The sequence below is a fragment of the Oryctolagus cuniculus genome, chromosome 3 (assembly GCF_051225735.1).
Source record: "Oryctolagus cuniculus isolate XC-2025 breed Fujian yellow rabbit chromosome 3, ASM5122573v1, whole genome shotgun sequence".
In the NCBI taxonomy this organism is placed as follows: domain Eukaryota; kingdom Metazoa; phylum Chordata; class Mammalia; order Lagomorpha; family Leporidae; genus Oryctolagus; species Oryctolagus cuniculus.
The window spans coordinates 183,177,791-183,196,401 of NC_142869.1; the positions used below are offsets into that span (position 1 = coordinate 183,177,791).

The following is an 18,611-nucleotide window of genomic DNA, read 5'->3' on the forward strand; positions in this document are numbered from 1 at the left end:
GACCTGGTGCTGCCTCTGAGCGGGAGCGTTGTCGAGTCGCTGCTGGCCCCGGGTGTGTGCTGAATTCATTTCCTGTTGCTGTGCGAGTCACATGTCCCTCTCTCCCCCTCTCCCTGAAGGTGTTTGTCTTCGGCACGGTCACCGAGTGGCTGCGTTTCTACAACAGATGGCTGTACTGCGGCCTGTGGATCGTGAACGGCCTGCTGCAGAGCACGGGGTGGCCCTGCGTGGTTGCTGTCATGGGCAACTGGTTTGGGAAAGCTGGGTACGCCACTCCTTCCCCTCCTGGACTGTGTTGATGTGCTTTTCACGTTGGATCATTCGGGCTTTCTGCAAAGCCAACTGATTTTGTGCTCTGGACGGTGCCCGCATCTTCCCTCTGGTTAGAAGGTCAGAGCAGTTCGGGGAGCCTAGGTTTCGTGTTGGAGCCCACTGGGATGGGGCTGACCTCAGGGGTGGTGTAGGCCAGCGAGATGCAGTGGCTCTGTGGGCCTGCGTGCAGTGCGGCTGAAGCGCCTCTCCCATCAGGACGCACAGGCCCCGTCCCACCCTGCCTGTGGCTCCCTCTGAGTTTGCTCTTTCTCCCAACCCCACCGCCCCTGTTTTTGGGACCCAGTGACCAACTTCAACCTTTGGCATTGGCGATAAGGAAACTGAAGCCAGGAGTCGCCTGTGAGGCGTGGCCTAGGTCACGTGACAGGGACTCAGGTGAACTTAATGAGACTGAACGTTGCCCCCAAGCTTTCAAGTACCCGTTAGACGGTTTATGTTGGACTTTACCGGTGTGGTGTGACTTAACCTTCATTTTGTAGGGAGGAGGTGAGTTGAGGGAATGAAGACTGCGTTATTGTTTGCCATTGCTGTGGCGCTCGATGCAGGGATTTTATCATTTTTCCTGGGCTGATGGTTTTGTGTTGTCAGATGCATTTTTACCTCCGGGAAGGCTCAGCACTCTTTGTGTTCCGTTCTTTCGTTTGGGGACCAGTGCAGGCAGCAGGTGCTGGCCGCCCACTGCGGTGGGCACGTGCTCTGGCTGTAGCCTCCCCGCTTGCACAGTGCGAGGTCACGTGCTTGTCCGTGATCTGTAGCACTGTGACACTCCACTGTAAAGTGTCTGTGGCTAGGCTGGGCATCACTCTGATTCTGTTTCAGCCTGCTGGTGACTTCTGTGGCATTTTAACTCTCGCACCTGGTTTAACAGAATTGCTTTGTAAAAGGCATTTCTCTGTGACTTTTTTTTTTTTCTTAAAGATTTATTTTATTTATTTGAAAGGCAGAGTTACAGAGAGAGGTAAGAACAGAGAGAGAGATCTTCCATCCACTGGTTCACTCCCCAGATGGCTGCAACGGCTGGAGCTGCGCTGATCTGAAGCCTGGAGCCAGGAGCTTCTTCCAGGTCTCCCACATGGGCGCAGGGGCCCAAGCACTTGGGCCGTCTTCCACTGCTTTCCCAGGCCATAGCATAGAGCTGGATTGGAAGAGGAGCAGCCAGGAGTAGAACCGGCGCCCATATGGGATGCTGGCGCTTCAGGCCAGGGCTTTAACCCGCTGTGCCGCAGCGCTGGCCTCTCCCTGTGACATTTTAATGTTGTTTTGGAGTAGGTCGTGCTGCCTGCTCATGTACTGTTTTTTAAAATATTTTATTTATTTGAGAGTTAGAGTTATAGACAGAGAACGGGAAAGACAGAGAGAGAGGTCTTCCATCCGCTGGTTCACTCCCCAAATGGCTGCAACAGCCAGAGCTGTGCCGATCCGAAGTCAGGAGCTTCTTCTGGGTCTCCCACGTGGGTGCAGGGGCCTGAGGACTTGGGGCATCTTCTTCTGCTTTCCCAGGCCATAGCAGAGAGCTGGATCGGAAGAGGAGCAGCTGGGACTCAAACTAGCGCCCATATGGGATGCCAGCGCTGCAGGCGGTGGCTTTACCTGCTACGCCGCAGCGCTGGCACACATGTACTGTGGTTTTTTTTTTTTTTTTTTTACAGGCAGAGTGGACAGTGAGAGAGAGACAGAGAGAAAGGTCTTCCTTTACCGTTGGTTCACCCTCCAATGGCCGCCGCGGCCGGCGCGCTGCGGCCGGCGCACCGCGCTGATCCAATGGCAGGAGCCAGGTGCTTCTCCTGGTCTCCCATGGGGTGCAGGGCCCAAGCACTTGGGCCATCCTCCACTGCACTCCCGGGCCACAGCAGAGAGCTGGCCTGGAAGAGGGGCAACCGGGACAGAATCCGGCGCCTGACCAGGACTAGAACCCGGTGTGCCGGCGCCGCAAGGCAGAGGATTAGCCTAGTGAGTCGCGGTGCCGGCCAACATGTACTGTTTTTTATTAGAGATTTTTATTAGAGATTTTTATTTGAAGGTAACATTTTTCTATTCATGATTTTAAAAGTTATACTCAGGATACTTGTTTACTGTAAGCAAACCAGAAAATAGGAATGAATAAAGAGGAGCAACGTTTAGCCTGTCAAACGCCTGTATCTCATGGAGTGCCGGAGTTCGGTTCCCAGCTCCGGCTTCTGACTTGTGAGTCTGGCTTCCTTAGGAGAGGGTTGTCTTGGCTTCAATCATTGGGTTCCTGGCATCCGCGTGGTATGCTTGGGTTGAGTTCCTGGTTCCCGGCTTTGGCCTGGCCAGCCCTTCCCACGTGGGGATTTGGTGAGTGAACCAGTGAATAGGGATATATAATTTATGAGACAAGTAGGTCTTTGGCAGTAGTGACTGAGCAGTGTGACCACTTATTACTGGACCAATCACAAAGAAAGCCACTGCAGTTTAATTTTGAAAGAAAAGCAGTTTTTTTTTAAACTTTATTGTACAGAACAAAAGTTACAATTTTATAGTTATTTTCACACTCAGAGCATGAGTAAAAACTAGTAACTTTTTTACAAAAATATTTAGGACTCTAACAGTTAGACAATGTGCATTTACGTCTTGTCTTGTAAAGATTCATTAGGGAGAGGTCTACCTGAGAAAAGTCCCCAGTAAACCCACAGTCTTTGGCTCAGCTGACGCATCAGGAAAGTCCACAGACATCAGCTTTCTGCCAGTCTGGAGGTCTGTGTTCTTTGATCTGTTGTCATGTGTTCACAGGCTTGTACAGTGTTTGCTGAAATTGATGTCTGCTAAACGGTCTTTGCCTTAACCCATGTTGTTCCATTCAGTCCAAATACGATCTCCAGTGGATGGAGTTTTCCACTTCCAGTATGGTCTCACAGTCTTGAGCTAACAGCTCAAAGTCACTTTAAAAAGCAGCCCGTCTTCACCGGATTCTGTCCCGGTTGCTCCTCTTCCAGTCCAGCTCTCTGCTGTGGCCCAGGAGTGCAGTGCAGGATGACCCAAGTGCTTGGGCCCTGCACCCGCATGGGAGACCAGGAGGAAACACCTGGCTCCTGGCTTTGGATTGGCGCAGCGTGCCAACCGTAGCAGCCATCTGGGGAGTGAACCAACGGAAGGAAGACCTTTCTCTCTGTCTCTCTCTCTCACTGTCCACTCTGCCTGTCAAAAAAAAAAAAAAAAAAAACAACCAGCCCGTCTTGTCCAGTTACACTCATCCGTTGGCTTGTCCACAGCTGTCAGTGCAGACCGTCTTTGGAGGAAAGCAGTTTACAAACAGGTGACCCGGACGGTCCACCGGATCTCCCACAGCTAAAATCGCAGTTTCTGCCAGCTAGCTTCCTTCTGATGGGCCCGCCAGGACCCTCCTGATGGGCTAGCGTGTTTGGCAGTGTTGGGCATTGTAGAACTGGAGAGGACTTTGAGACTCAGGTCATTTGTCTTCCACACGGGGAAACGGAGTGATGTCCCGCGAACCTGGCCCGACATGGCTGTTACTTCCGTTCACTCGTGCTGCTGCTCCTGTATGTCAGGGTTGTGTTTTGTTTTGTTTGTAAATTTTGTTTATTTATTTGGGAAGCAGAAATAGAGCTTCTGTTCACTGGTTCACTCCCCAAATGCCTGTAATGACCAAGGCTGGGCCGGGGCCGAAGCCGGGAGTCGGGAGCCAGGAGCGCAGGTCTCCCGTGTGGGCAGCAGGGACTTGCTGCCTCGCGGAGTCTGCACTCCCAGGCAGCTGGAGTCAGGTGCTGAACCCAGGCCTACCTAACCAGTGTTCTCACGGCTGGGCTAAGCACCCGCCCCTGAGGCATGATTTTGCAACAGATGTTGACTCAGCGTCCAGCACTTGTTCTTTGCAGAGTATAGCTTCCTACAGGCGAGGACACCGAGTGTTACCTTGTGACCTGTGTGTGGTTACACAGCTGGGAGTGGCAGAGCCCCGGCTGTCACTGAACGTGTTGTTTCCTTATTCCGGTATAACATTCCTTACGTATCAGTGAGGTTAGAAAAGTGTTGAGGCCGGTGCCGCGGCTCACTAGGCTAATCCTCCGCCTTGGGGTGCCGGCACCCCGGGTTCTAGTCCCGGTCGGGGCGCCGGATTCTGTCCCGGTTGCCCCTCTTCCAGGCCAGCTCTCTGCTGTGGCCCGGGAGTGCAGTGGAGGATGGCCCAAGTACTTGGGCCCTGCACCCCATGGGAGACCAGGATAAGTACCTGGCTCCTGCCATCGGATTAGCGCGGTATGCCGGCCGTAGCGTGCCAGCCGCGGCGGCCATTGGAGGGTGAACCAACGGCAAAGGAAGACCTTTCTCTCTGTCTCTCTCTCTCACTGTCCACTCTGCCTGTCAAAAAAAAAAAAAAAAAAAAAAAGTGTTGAAAGAGTAGGAATGTGGACTTAGCACAGTGTGTTATCGCATGCATCAAATAGAATAAAACATGAATGTGACCTTTAAAAAAGTTAACCTTTGAAAACCGTTTTCCTTTGAGCAACCCTACTGCTGTTCCCAAGGTCAAGCTAGCCATTTCCCTGAGACGATTGTAACAGATTCTCTCCCCTAGACTCCTCCTCTGCCCAGCCATTTAAAAAAATTTTTTTTAAGATTATTTATTTGAGAGGCAGAGTTAGAGGAAGGGAGGGACAGAGAGAGCAGAGAGAGAGGTCTTCCATCGTCTGGTTCACCCCCCAGTGGCCACAACGGCTAGAGCTGGGCCCACCCAAAGCCAGGAGCCAGGAGCTTCTTTCAGGTCTCCCATGTGTGTGCAGGGGCCCGAGGACTTGGGGCATCTTCCATTGCTTTCCCAGGGCATAGCAGAAAGTGGATCAGAAGAGGGGCAGCTGGGACTCGAACTGGTGCCCACATGGGATGCTGGTGCTGCAGGTGGAGGCTTAACATACCATGCCACAGCGCTGGACCTTATCCATTTTTTTTAAAAAAATGACTTTACTAAGGTACACAATAAGCTGCACACGTTTGAAATGTGCTTTTTGGTTAGTCTTGGTTGTGTACACCTGGAAACCACCATCTCAGTGAAGGTGATGAACACATCCGACACACCCAAGAGTTCCTTCATGCCCCTGGGTGATGGACTCTTCCACTGACTGCTCTCTGTCACTTAATTTGAATTAAAAAAGTTATTTAAATGGAACCATACAGTGTGTATTCTTTGTCCTTTTTTTGTCTTTTTTTTTTTTTTTTTTGAAAAGATCTAGTTTACAGGCAGAGTTAGAGAGAGAGAGAGGTGGAGGGAGGAGGAGGAGAGCTCTTCCAGCTGGATCTCCCATGTGGGTGACGGGCCATCGTCCACTGCTTTCCCAGGCTCATTATTCGCAGGGAGCTGGATTGCAAGTGGAGCAGCTGGACTAGAACTGGTGCTCCCATGGGATGCCGGCGTTACAGGCAGCAGGCTAACCTGCTGGCCACTATGCCAGCCTCTGTCTGCCAGTTATTACTCAGCATAATTGAAGACTCATGCACATTGTATGTGTTGCTAGGTCATTCCTTTTGGTGACTGTGTGTGTGCCCAAGCACAGTGTATTGTTTATCTCTTCACCTCTTGGCGAACATTTGGGTTGTTTTCAGTTTCTGGCTACCACAAGTGAGGCTGCTGTGAGCATGTGTGTTCAAGTTCTTGTACAGACATATGCTTTCCCTTCTCCTGGATTCATAGCCAGGAGTAGAGTGGCAGGTCGTGTGGTGGGTGTTTACCTTTTTAAGAAACCAGCAATTTCTCCCGAAGTGGTCGCTCCGTTTCACGTTCCTCGCGGTGGTGTGGAAGAGTTCTGGTTGCTCTGCATCCGTGCTGACACTGGAATCAGAGGCAGAGCCGAGACCCGCGCCCAGCACCATGTGTGATAAGGGGTGTGTGTGTCCCAAGGGGCATCTTAGTCTGTGCAGAATGCCTGCTGCGTCGTGTATGTGTGTGTGTGTCTAGTGATTTGTTTATTTACTTGAAAGTCAAGGTTACAGAAATAGAGGGAAGGACAGAGTTCTTCATCTGTTGGCTCACTCCCCAGATGGTTGCGATGACCAGGGCTGAGCCAGGCCGAAGCCAGGAGCTTCATCCAGCTCCCCCATGTAGGTGCAGGGGCCCAAACACTTGGACCATCCTCTTCTGCTTTCCCAGGCCATTAGCAGGGAGCTAGATCAGAAGTGGAGCAGCCAGGACTCCAACTGTTATCCAGATGGGACGCTGATTTCACAGCCTAACCTGTGCCACAACACCTGCCCCTTTTGTGATCTTTTTTTTTTTCATGTTTTTTTTTTTTTTTAGTGTATGTAAAGTATCTTGAAATCTTGCTGCCTTTTCAAAAAATATTTATTTTGAGATGATTGTAGATTCTTGCTCTTAAGCATTCTGTCACTTGTTTTTGTTTCATTTTAATGTTTGTTTTCACCTATTTGAAAGAGCAATAGTGAGAGAGAGAGTGTGTGTGTGAGAGCTTCCATCTGCCATTCACTCTTCAGATGCCCACAGCAGCCAGGGACGGGAACCCCAGCTGGTCTCCCACAAGCATGTGGGCGGCTTCTGTCTTTCCAGGCACATTAGCAGGAAGCAGAATCAGAAGCAGAGTAGCTGGGACTCAGGTATGATACGGGTATTCTAAACTGTAGTTTAACTGTGCCACAGTGCCTCTCCTGTTTTCTTATCCTTGAGTTCTGAGAGTTCCTTAGACACCAGAGACGAGTCTCTGATCACATGGATGACACGCAGATATTTTCTCCGAGTTTTTGGCTTATCTTTAAGTTTTCTTAACTGTCTGTTGATGAACTCTTAAGTTGAACTTTAATAAAATCTTAGACCTGATGTTGTGTCTTTTTGATGTATTTAGAAAAGCTTTAAAATGGAATGTTGATTCTTTTTAACGTGAGCCTTCACTGTTTTAGCCATGTTCTGTTTTTGAACTGTGCGAACCTTCCTTCTGATTTGTCTCCTCTTGTCTTCCACCTCTCTCCACTTTAGACGAGGGGTTGTGTTTGGTCTGTGGAGTGCCTGTGCGTCAGTGGGCAATATTTTGGGAGCGTGCCTAGCTTCTTCTGTTCTGCAGTATGGTTATGAGGTAGGTATTTTTTTTTCTCAGCTTTTCTGTGTGTGTTAACTAAATAAAACGGTGGCTATTTAAAACCAACTGTAGTTCTGTCTCGGACAAATCTTGTCTTAAAAGTGAACAAACTCATGATAAATTCAAATGCATAAGAAATCATTTATATCTGAAGACTTTTTTTTTAAAGATTTATTTATTTATTTTAAAGAGTTACACGCAGAGAGAAGGAAGAGACAGAGAGAGAGAGAGAGAGAGAGAGAGGTCAGTCTTCCATCCGCTGGTTCACTCCCCAATTGGCTGCAACAGCTGGAGCTGTGCCGATCTGAAGCCAGGAGCCAGGAGCTTCTTCAGGGTCTCCCATGTGGTGCAGGGGCCCAAAGACTTGGGCCATCTTCTACTGCTTTCCCAGGCCACAGCAGAGAGCTGGATCAGAAGAGGAGCAGCCAGGACTCCAACTAGTGCCCATATGGGATGCTGGCACTGCAGGCAGCAGCTTTACCTGCTGTGCCACAGCACCAACCCCGCCAAACACTGTTAAGAGAGCCTGAAGACATATAGCAGTTGAGAGAAAATATTGGCAACTCATGTTACAGATAAAGGGTTAATGATTAAAGGGCCCCTGCAAATTGTTAAGAAAGAGACCAACAACACACACAAAGAAAAGTGAAGAATTTGAGTGCTTCACGGAAAAGCTTGTGAACATATGAAAACATACTCTGCTCCACTCAGTAGCTTATTCAGTGACGTCCTCTGTGTGGCCCCAGCTACTAGAGAATACAGCACCGGCCAAGAGAGACAAACATCTCTGTCCTTTCGGAGGGGTAGAGAAATGCAAAGTAAAGCTCCCCCGGAAAGATCCCAAAGTTTGCCGGCATGCTGTGTGTCTGAGGCTGTGGAGGAAGACCCAGAACCCTCAGAGCTCTCTCCCTGTGGTGATGTCTGCCAAACGGCCCGTGCTCTGGCTGAGCGCGTCCAGCTGCTGGGACTTAGCCACGCAGGGGGCTGTGCTGGGAGCCTGCACAGAGCGATGTGTCTGCAGGGTTTTTCATTTCAGTGTTGTTAGTAACAGCCAAAGACTGAAAACCAATGTCTGCCGATAGCGACCTGGTTAAACCCCAGTACAAAGGAGCACTCTGCGGCTGCAAAGTAGAATTAGGACCTTCCTTGGGTACCGAGTAGAGATCTGTGCCCTGGGCGGATCTCGAAGTGTGTTAATGAAGAAAGCAAGGGTGCAGACTAGTGTGTATTGAATAACGCCATTTGTGTGAGAAGGAAGAAGGAATTAGTGTTTTTCTTGCACGTTTCTAAGGCAGTCTCTGACAGTAAAAGTTAAATGGCAGCCATGGTTACCTGTTGGGGCACTTGGGTGTGGGGTGGTGAGAGGGAGAGTTTTTGCTGTATGTCTACTGCTTTTTGTTCCTTGAATCATGTGACTCTATTGCTTATTCAAAAGCCTAAATAGTTGTTAGTTTTTTAAAAAGTAGATGCATGTTAAAGTAGCCCGCCAAGGGCGTTGGTCTACTTAGGATCAAGAAGCCCTCATGGTCACTTTCATCCCAGCCCTCTTAGCTTTATGCTGGGATTGGTTAGATAAGAATTTGCTTAGATATTTGGTTAGATAGGAATTTCAGTTCACCCTTCATGCTGCTTCCAGATTTGACTTCTGAAAATATCACTTTAATTTTGGCTGCTTATTTGTTTAAAAATTCAGACAGCCTGTTCCAGACTCCATTCTTAAATAAAATCCATCTGTGTAGCTTGAGAATTCAGCTGTGTAGAATGGTGGTTAAGAGTCTTTAATTTTTTTTAAAGATTTATTTATTTGAAAGGCAGAGTTACAGAAAGAGAGAGAGGTCTTCCATTTGCAGGTTCACTCCTGAGGGCTGCAATGGCTGGAGCTGGGCTGGTCTGAAACCAGGAACTTCATTTGGGTCTCCCATGTGGGTGCAGGAGACCAAGCACTTGGGCCATCTTCCGCTGCTTTCCCAGGCACATTAACGGGGGGCTGGATTGGAAGTGGAGCAGCCAAAACTCAAACTGGCATTCGTAATGGATGCTGGCATCGCGGGTGGCAGCTTTATCCACTATGCCACAGTGCTGGCTCTGAGAGTCTGTAATCTTTTATTGGGTTTATTCCTTAGCATCCCCTAAGCCTTCTACCTCAGTCACTCAACAAGCTTTTTGTCTCAATGCCCACTGTGCACCTTGGCTTGGGTTACACCTGGGATGATGGGCAATTGCTATGATTTCTTAACTCCTCTCTAAATCATTATCTAGCTATGCCAGCCTCTAGGTGTTCTGAATTCCTATATGAGTGGTCTTCAAAAACTTCTTGGAAAATATGTATCATGAAACATCTGCATGGATTTAAAATTTTTTTTTTAAAAAAGATTTACTTATTTTGAAAGTGTTACGAAGAGAGGGAGAGACAGAGACAGAGGGAGATATCTTCCGTCTGCGGTTTTACTCCCCAGATGGCCACAATGGCCAGGGCTGGGCTGGGCCAAAGCCAGGAGCCTCATCCACATCCCCCACGTCGGAACAGGGGCCCAAGTACTTGGCCTATCTTCTGCTGCTTGTCCCAGGCCGTTAGCAGGGAGCTGGGTCAGAAGTGGAGCAGCTGGGGCCGCCGCCACGGCTCACTAGGTTAATCCTCCGCCTTGCGGCACCAGCACACCGGGTTCTAGTCCCGGTCGGGGCGCCGGATTCTGTCCCAGTTGCCCCTCTTCCAGGCCAACTCTCTGCTGTGGCCAGGGAGTGCAGTGGAGGATGGCCCAAGTGCTTAGGCCCTGCACCCACATAGGAGACCAGGATAAGTACCTGGCTCCTGCCATCGGATTAGTGCGGTGCGCCAGCCGCGGTGGCCATTGGAGGGCGAAACAACGACAAAGGAGGACCTTTCTCTCTGTCTCTCTCACTATCCACTCTGCCTGTAAAAAAAAAAAAAAAAAAAAATGGAGCAGCTGGGACGTGAACTCTGGTGCCCATATGGGATGCTAACATTGTAGGCAGTGGCTTTACCCATTTTGCCACAACGCCAACCCCCAAAAAGATTTTGCACCAAAATACACTCCTCCTGTAATCCCAGTTTCCACAGATTGGATGAAGTGCCCTGTACGTGCTTCTCAATGGGGCTGGGCCTGCTCATTTACTCCGCTACACTGTTGCCTTTTGATACCATTCTGTACATTGTTCATAACTTCAGCTGGATATAGTATTTTGCAGGGCAGATAATGTGTCTTTTGTGGGAGGCTGCATGATACAAAGACTGAGATTTAGGGAGCCAGTCCTGATCTCGCAATTGTAATACATGCTACTTTTTTTTAAAAAAAGGAAAAATATATTTTTAGTTTTGTTTGAAAGGCAGAAAGAGAGACAAAGATCTTCCATTTACTTTGTTCACGCTTCAAATGTGTGCAACAGCTGGGGCTGGTCCAGACTGAAGCCAGTGGCTTGTAACTCCATCCAGGTTTGCCCTGTGGGTGCCAGGGACCCAAGTCTTTGAGCCATCATCTGTTATAGGAAACTGGGGTCGAAGAGGAGACAGGATGCTCCAAGGTGGCATGCGGGCGTCCCAAGCAGCGTCTTGACCTCTGTGCCACAGGCTTGTGCTGGTAGTGCCACTTACCCAGTGGCCTTAATGATCCTCTCCAGCCTCAGAGAGGCTCCAGGAAAAATGAAGTGAGAAATGTTTGCTTCCAGTCTCCTCTCCTTCCTGCTCACCTCTCTGGCACCTCCACACACGCACTTCTAATAAATATGTCCAAGGGGCCGGCGCTGTGGTGGCCTGCAGTGCCGGCATCCCATATGGGCACCAGTTGTTGTCCTGGCTGCTCCACTTCTGACCCAGCTCCCTGCTTATGTGCCTGGGAAAGCAGTGGAGGATGGCCCAAGTCCTTGGGCCCCTGCACCCACGTGGGAGACCCAGAAGAAGCTCCAGGCTCCCGGCTTCAGATCAGCGCAGCTCCGGCCATTGCAGCCATTTGAGAGGTGAACCAGTGATGGAAGACCTCTCTCTCTCTCCCTCTGACTCTGCCTTTCAGATAAATAATAAATCATTCAGAAAGTTAATAGAAAATGGAATTCAATGGTGAATCTTAGAATAAATAAATAAATAAACAAATAAACAAACAAGCCTATGATGACTACTCCCAGCTGTGACTCCCTCTCCTCTGCTCTCCTCCAGTATGCCTTCCTGGTGACGGCGTCTGTGCAGTTTGCTGGTGGGGTGGTCATCTTCTTTGGACTCTTGGTGTCGCCAGAAGAAATCGGTGAGGAGAAACTGTCTCTCTTACTCCCTATGTGCCACTGTTAGGGGTGAAGGGCGATCTGAGGCTGGAAACCCGAATCTCTCTCCTGGGAAAACGTGGGCTCCTCTCAGTGAACTCAAGGAGCGCTGTTCCTGCTGTGTGTCCTGTCGGTGTCGTAGGCGGCCCCGGTGCAGCTGCGTGTGTCTCTGGGGCGTCTTGTCCTCCTTCTACTGAGATAGGAGACACTTAGCATTTGCAGTTTTTTTAAAAAAGATTTATATATTTGAAAGAGTTAGAGAGAAGGAGAAACAGAGAGATCTTCCTTCTGCTGGTTCATTCCCCAAATGGCCACAGTGGCCAGGGGCTGGGTTGGTCTGAGGTCAGGAGCCAGGAGCTTCCTCTGGGTCTCCCATGTGGGTGCAAGGACCCAAAGTCCTGGGTCATCCTCCACTGCTTTCTCAGGTGCATTAGCAGAGAGCTGAATCAGAAGTGGAGCATCTGGGACTTGAAGTGGTGCCCATATGGGATGCCAGCTCTGTAGACGGCTGCTTAACCACTGTGCCAGCCCCTGCAAGTGTGTTTTTTTTTTTTTTTTTCATTTCAAGTGTACAGATTTCATGTATGTCATATATGTAGATTCAGGAGCATAGTGATCCTTTCTACCTTACCCTTCCTCCTGCTGCGGGTGGTTTTTCTAGAACTGAGGCATTTGCTAGGAATTATCACGGATGTATCTCCAATTTCACTTCTTCAGACAGATTTCTTCTCTTCATAAAAATGATTAGTTGATGTTTTTGCGTGTGGTTAAATAAAGAATGTGTACAAGTGAAACTGTAGAAGCAAAGAAGAGTCCAGTTCCTCTGTCTTTGAATGTAGCCAGCCCTCTGTTTTCTGCAGGTAGCACACCTGTGGATCCTGCCTCTGCATTTCCACACCTGTGGACCTTGCCTCTGCAGTTAACCAGCTGCAGCTGGAAAAGCCTAGACAATAAATCGGAGTAGTGCTGAACATATCAGACTTACTATTCCCGAACAAGACAGTGTAGCGACTTCGCACAGAATCGGTGAGGTATTAGGTTTTTTTTTTTTTTTTTTTTTTTTTTGGACAGGCAGAGTGGACAGTGAGAGAGAGAGACAGAGAGAAAGGTCTTCCTTTGCTATTGGTTCACCCTCCAATGGCCGCTGCGGCCGGCGCACCGTGCTGATCCGAAGGCAGGAGCCAGGTACTTCTCCTGGTCTCCCATGCGGGTGCAGGGCCCAAGTACTTGGGCCATCCTCCACTGCCCTCCCTGGCCACAGCAGAGAGCTGGCCTGGAAGAGGGGCAACCGGGACAGAATCCGGCGCCCCGACCGGGACTAGAACCCCGTGTGCTGGCGCCGCAAGGTGGAGGATTAGCCTAGTGAGCCGCAGCGCCGGCCTCGAGGTATTAAGTTTTGTACATGACCTGGAGACGACTTATAGATGCCCAAGTTAGATGCCCGTACTGCAGCATTTTACAGAAGGGACTTGAGCACCATGAACTTTGGTATCCCGTGGGCATCGAGGGGCAGCTGTGCTGTTACGCAGGCTGTGTGACCTTGACTGACCCTAGCTGGACCTGACTCCTGAGCCGCGGTTGCCTCCCCTGTAAAACGGAACCGTCCTGGTGGGTGGGAGCCCTTGGCACAGGGCCAGGCAGTGGAATGTTTGCGCTAGTGGTTGCTGTCTCTTGTTCTAGGTCTCCCAGGGATTGAGGCAGAAAAGAGTTTTGAAGAAGACTCACATAGGCCATTAATTAATGGTGCTGAGAATGAAGACGAATACGATCCTAATTACTCAATCCAAGAAGACGCTGCTGTCCCCCACGTCAGGGCGATAAGCTTTTGTCAGGCGTGTCGCCTTCCTGGGGTGATACCGGTAAGGCTTGGTCAGATCTGCTTGCTGCACCAGCGAGAGGCCTCAGCCCGGTGTTCCTCGGCCTGGGATAGGCTCCTTCGAGCACTCGGCCTCTCTGATACTTTGCTTTAGGAGTATTTGCTCAGAGGAGAGTGGGTCCTGGCTCCCAGCGGATCTGTCTGATGCGGAGCTGCAGACTGTTCATGAAGAGCCAGAGAAGAAATGTTTTTGGCTCTGGGGGATCTGTGCGGACTTTCACTCAGCTCTTCAGAGCACAGGAAGCCACAGACGATACGTGACGGATGGCCTTGGCTGGTTTTGACCCATGAGCCCTGCTTTGGTCTAGCATGGGCTAGGAAGGCAAAACCAACTTTTTTTTTTTTTTTTTTTTTTTTAAATTTAAGAGAGGGAGATAGAGACATACAGAGAAAACCCGATCTTATCTACTGGTTCACTTCTGGGGCTAGGCCAAGCTAGGCCAGACTGAAGCTAGTAGCCAGGAACTGAATCCCACGTGAGTTTCAGAAACCCAGTAACTGGGGCTGTCACCTGCTGCCTTCTAGGCTGTGCCTTAGCAGGAGGCTGGAATTGGGACAGAGCTGGGTCTTGAATGCAGGCAGGCCCGTGAGGATGTCCAGGCAGTGTGTTAACCGCTGTGCCAAATGCCCGCCCCTCGTGTTTTTAAGCATATGTATTTTTTGGCCTTTTGTGTTATTACAGAACTGAATAAGGACCAAGAATGGGTTTGAATGGTTCATTAAATGTCTTAATAGCCGACATTCTGGTTGTTCCAGGAAAAACTTTTTTTCCCCACTCTTAAAAGGGGTCTAGAACAGAACACTGCGGTGTCCTTGGTCGTACGTGCCAGACTCCACCTTTGCAGCCCGAAAGACTTTCTAACGTCTGAACTGAGTCCTGTGTCCTGCAGCTTTGTGGTCTCTGTTTTGGGTGCTCAGCACTGCAGTGGCAGTGGAGGCCTAGGCTGCTCCCAGCTTGCCCACTGACTTTCTGTGCGACCCGGGTAGGGCACCCGGCCCATCTGTGCTGTTTCCCTCCTGTGGGACGGAGGTGACCCCAGCCCCCATGGGGTTCACAAGGCTGGGTTATGGTGTTGAGAACAAGCACCTGTCTTGTTTTTTCACTTTTTAGTGGTGCACTTTGGATTAAAAGCCTGCAGGCCACCTTATTTCTCACTTACCAGTGCCCTCCCTCCTGTGTCCCCAAGCTAAGAGAACTAACATTTGAACAGATACTTGAGTGTGAATTACAATGTATGCGCTGCTAAAAATTATTGGAAAAATGAAAAATTTTGAAATTTCTTTGCACCAAAGTCAACATCTTTTCATTCCGCTTCCCATGAAGTTTTTGAAGTGCCTTGTAAGTGCACTTCCCACAGTTCTTACGTTCGGTGCTGTAATGGAGGGGAATGCAGCTCCCGAAGGCCTCTCCTTGTGCGAGGATCGTCAGTGCTGGCAGTGGGTCCTTTCTGAGAGGGCGCAGGTTTGTTGTGACTAGCTGTGGAACTCTTGCTGTCCCTTTGTACTTCATGAGCAGCTGCTCTCCGCCAAGGCGCTGGTGTAAAGGAAATCTACTCCGCTCCATCCCTTTGTCTTTGCAGCAGCCTGTCTGGAACATGCACTCACCATTGGGATTTGACTCTCTGGGGGGTGGAAGCAGTTTTAGAACAAGTGATACCTAGGGAAGAAGTGGCAGCTCCGGGGAAAAGAATGTACTAGCCAGACAGCCTTTGAAGTCAGCCCCTCGTCCCTCCTCCTCTTCCCTTTGATGCTAAATGTCAGGACTTCCTGGTCATAACGGGTGGAATATAGGAGTCTTCGCCTCACAACCATCCGCAGGCAGCTGCAGCTTTTCCCTCCCTCAAAGGAGAGCCAGCCGCAGGTCGAAGACCGCGTGTTCCTTTACGTTCGGCTCAGCAGAGATGTTTGTTTTCTTCTTTTCCGCTGGGGGTGGGACTGGATTGGGCTTTGGGTTAACTCCAGTGTGAAAGCAGTTTTAACATTGAGGCTTTTTTTAGACCCTGAAACTATGGTTGAGTCACCTTGTTCTCCAACTTTCTCAGTGTTAATTTGCAGGAAGTAGGATAACCTTTAACCTCTGCAGTAAGCACTGTATGTTTGCCTATGGTTAGCGCCAGTTAGTTGCATGGGTATCATTTATCTTCTGGTCAAGAAATATGAGCCTGTGCCCTGCCTTTAGGTCCCAAACACTGGTTTGCTTCTGCTGGGAGGATAGACTAGGGGTGGTTATGAAACAGTCGTGCGCAGGTTTTAGTTCAAAGCCTGCTGCACCTGAGAAGCCACTGGGGATAAAGGGAAGGGGGGAGTAGGTGCCGTGGGCAGATGGGGATTTGTAAAGGTGTTTACTGGGGAGCCAGGGGCCACTCATCCCCAGCTCCTGTACCGAAGTTTGTTAAAAGCTGAGGCCGTGCTGTGCTCACTGACGATCGAGTGCTTTCCTTCTAGTATTCCCTGGCCTACGCCTGCCTCAAGTTAGTGAATTACTCCTTCTTCTTCTGGTTGCCCTTTTATCTGAGTAACAACTTTGGCTGGAAGGAGGCCGAAGCTGACCAGCTGTCCATTTGGTACGACGTTGGAGGAATCATAGGTATGCGTCTCTTTCTGTAGGAGAGTTAGTTCACTAGAAGTCTTTCACCAGGCTGTGAAGCCTGGCTTCAGTTAACAACCATTTTCCCTAAAGTGCCCTACCAGTAAACAGCCAAACTCTGAAAAAAAAGGAAAAAAAAGGAAAAGAGGTCCCTGGGAAGGAAGACGCAGCCAGGGCAGTGCTGCGGCGGCAGGGGTCTTCTCGGTCCTTTGTCTCAGGACACACACGGAACCTCCCCTGGACGCTCACTGCCTCTCTAAAGCTGACTGTGTCAGAGGTGGGAGTTACGAGGCCTGTGTGTTCCTGTGTCTGCCTCCCGCCTCCCCGTCTCCCCAGCCAAATAAGGAAAAGAACACCCAGGGTGTCGCTAGCAGTAACAGCTGGGGTTAATTTTTGTGTTATGCAACTGCTTCCTTATAAACAACAGATTTTAATAGTGACTTTGTGCTATAACCAGGAATATGAGCAAGGCACTAAGAAATTTTAAAGACAGACGGGCACACACAGTGCCTGCTGCCCTTCTGCTGACACGTGGGATTGTGGTGAGCGCATCAAAGCTCCTGACGCATTCCTTGGTGATGTCCGGTTGCTGTGCCTGTGCGCTTGGCTGCCCTGGTTCTTAGACCCAGAGTCCAGAGCGCGATGGCCTCCTTCGGACCTATCCTTGCCTCTGTGTCCCCTGAGATTGGAACTTCGTAGCTGTCTGATGGAGATGGGCCACATGTCCCCCAGCCCTAGAGCTCAGAGTGGCCCTGTGTCCAGTGTGACAGTCACATCACCTCTCTTATTTTTAAATATGTATTTATTTATTTGAAAGGCAGAGTGACAGAGAGAAGACACACACGTACATACCTGTCTGCTGGTTCACTCCTCAAATGGCTGCAACTCCCAGGTTGGGCCAGGAGCCCAGCACTCCGTCAGGTCTCCCACGTGGGTGGAAGGAGCCCCACTACGTGAGCCGTCCTCTGCTGCCTCCCCAGAGGCATTAGAGGGAGCTGGACAGGAAGCAGGGCAGCTGGGACTGGAAGGAGCCTTCTGATATGGGATGCCAGCGTCACAGGCAGCTGCTTACCGGTGCCACAACGCAGGCCCCACATCACCTGTTTTCACATTCTGGCCTGCCTGTCAGTTCTTACCGAACCACAACTGCTGATTTATTCTCAGTGAACATCTATCGGCCACTGTTAGCAGCCTGTGAGGCACAGTCCTTACTCATCATTTAAGTTCAAAAGCAGAAACATCGGGAAAAGCATTCACAACTTATTTTTGTAGGGGAAACAGGGATAATAGATGGTTTTGATTTTTCCTTGTTTCTTATTTTGATGTCTGATTAGTGGTGTTCTGTCCCTGTCATCCATCATGGCGATTTAACAGTTCATCAGGGGCGACACTTTGGCACAGTGTGTTAAGCCATGGCCTGCAGTGCCAACATCCCATATGGGTTCAAGCCCCGGATGCTCCAGTTCTGATCCAGCTCCCTGCTAATGCCCTGGGAAAAGCAGCAGAGGATGGCCCAAGTGCCTGGGCCTCTGCGCCCATGTGAAAAGCCTGGAAGAAACTCCTGGCTCCTGGCTTCAGCCTGGCTCAGCCTTGGCTATTGCAGCCATTTGGGGAGTGAGCCAGTGGATGGAAGATCTCTCTCTCTTTCTCTCCTCTCTCTGTAACTCTGCCTTTCAAGTAAATAATTAAATCTGTAAACAAACAAAACAAAACAGTTCATCTTTGTAAAATAAATGATGGTAGAAGCGTCCGGAGAGTCGGCCATTTTTGGCTAGACCTAAGGTAGAAGGGAGGGTGGGGCCCTGCTCAGGTGACCGGGCCGAGTTTGAAAGGCGGTGACGCTGATGGTGCCATGATGCTTGTGCTCCAAGGTGGGACTCTGCAAGGCTTCGTCTCTGACATGCTGCAGAAGAGAGCCCCCGTGTTAGCCCTGAGCCTGCTTCTGGCCATCGGGTCCCTCGTGGGGTACAGTCGTGAGTATGCCTTCGCAAGCACTGTGTTCCTGAGCTCCCGGGAGCAAGCATTCGTCTGGAGTCAGCAGGCGGGGAGCCCCGAGTGCAGCTTCAGGCTGCTGTGCCACCCTGGCGCTGGCCTGGGAACGCCTGGGAAAGCCGGCGTCACATGGTTTTATTTGTGTGGGGAGGCAGGAAATTGGCATCTCTCGTGCTTTGCTGGCTTGTTTAAAAGCTTGCTTGGGAGTGTTCGTGCTTTGTTTGAGGGGTGGCCCCGAGGGACAGCATTGGAGCCAATAAAACAATAAACGGGGAGGCGAGTTCAGGAGCGGGAAGATGCTCATTAGCTTGGTGTATGTCCCTTAAGATGCGGCGGCCACGGGGCGGGGGTTCTGCAGCTTGCAGCTGTCTTCATTAGCCTGAGCCTGAGCGCCAGCGAGAGGCAGACTGCTGGTGGGAGCTGGAAGGCCCGCGTCTGCTTGCAGTCCCTGGGGCGGCGTGTGCCGTGGGGGAGACTCGGCTCCTCGTGTTTGGCGGGG

The 18,611-nt window shown here is 50.3% G+C and overlaps 1 protein-coding gene across 9 annotated transcripts in view; it reads left to right on the plus strand.

Annotated features, from left to right (window-relative positions):
* The window catches only part of SLC37A3 (solute carrier family 37 member 3), a 58,747-nt gene that overhangs the window by 28,362 nt on the left and 11,774 nt on the right, over positions 1–18,611 (plus strand). For 8 of the 9 annotated variants that reach the window (XM_089328705.1, XM_051835099.3, XM_051835096.3 and 5 more), the window contains 6 exons: positions 120–265; positions 7,289–7,385; positions 11,557–11,641; positions 13,338–13,516; positions 15,979–16,120; positions 17,992–18,093. In XM_089328705.1, the coding sequence (XP_089184831.1) occupies positions 120–265; positions 7,289–7,385; positions 11,557–11,641; positions 13,338–13,516; positions 15,979–16,120; positions 17,992–18,093 (751 nt within the window). Of the gene's footprint in view, positions 1–119; positions 266–7,288; positions 7,386–11,556; positions 11,642–12,517; positions 12,663–13,337; positions 13,517–15,978; positions 16,121–17,991; positions 18,094–18,611 lie in introns of those variants that run through there. The other variant, XM_089328707.1, reaches the window with a different exon arrangement.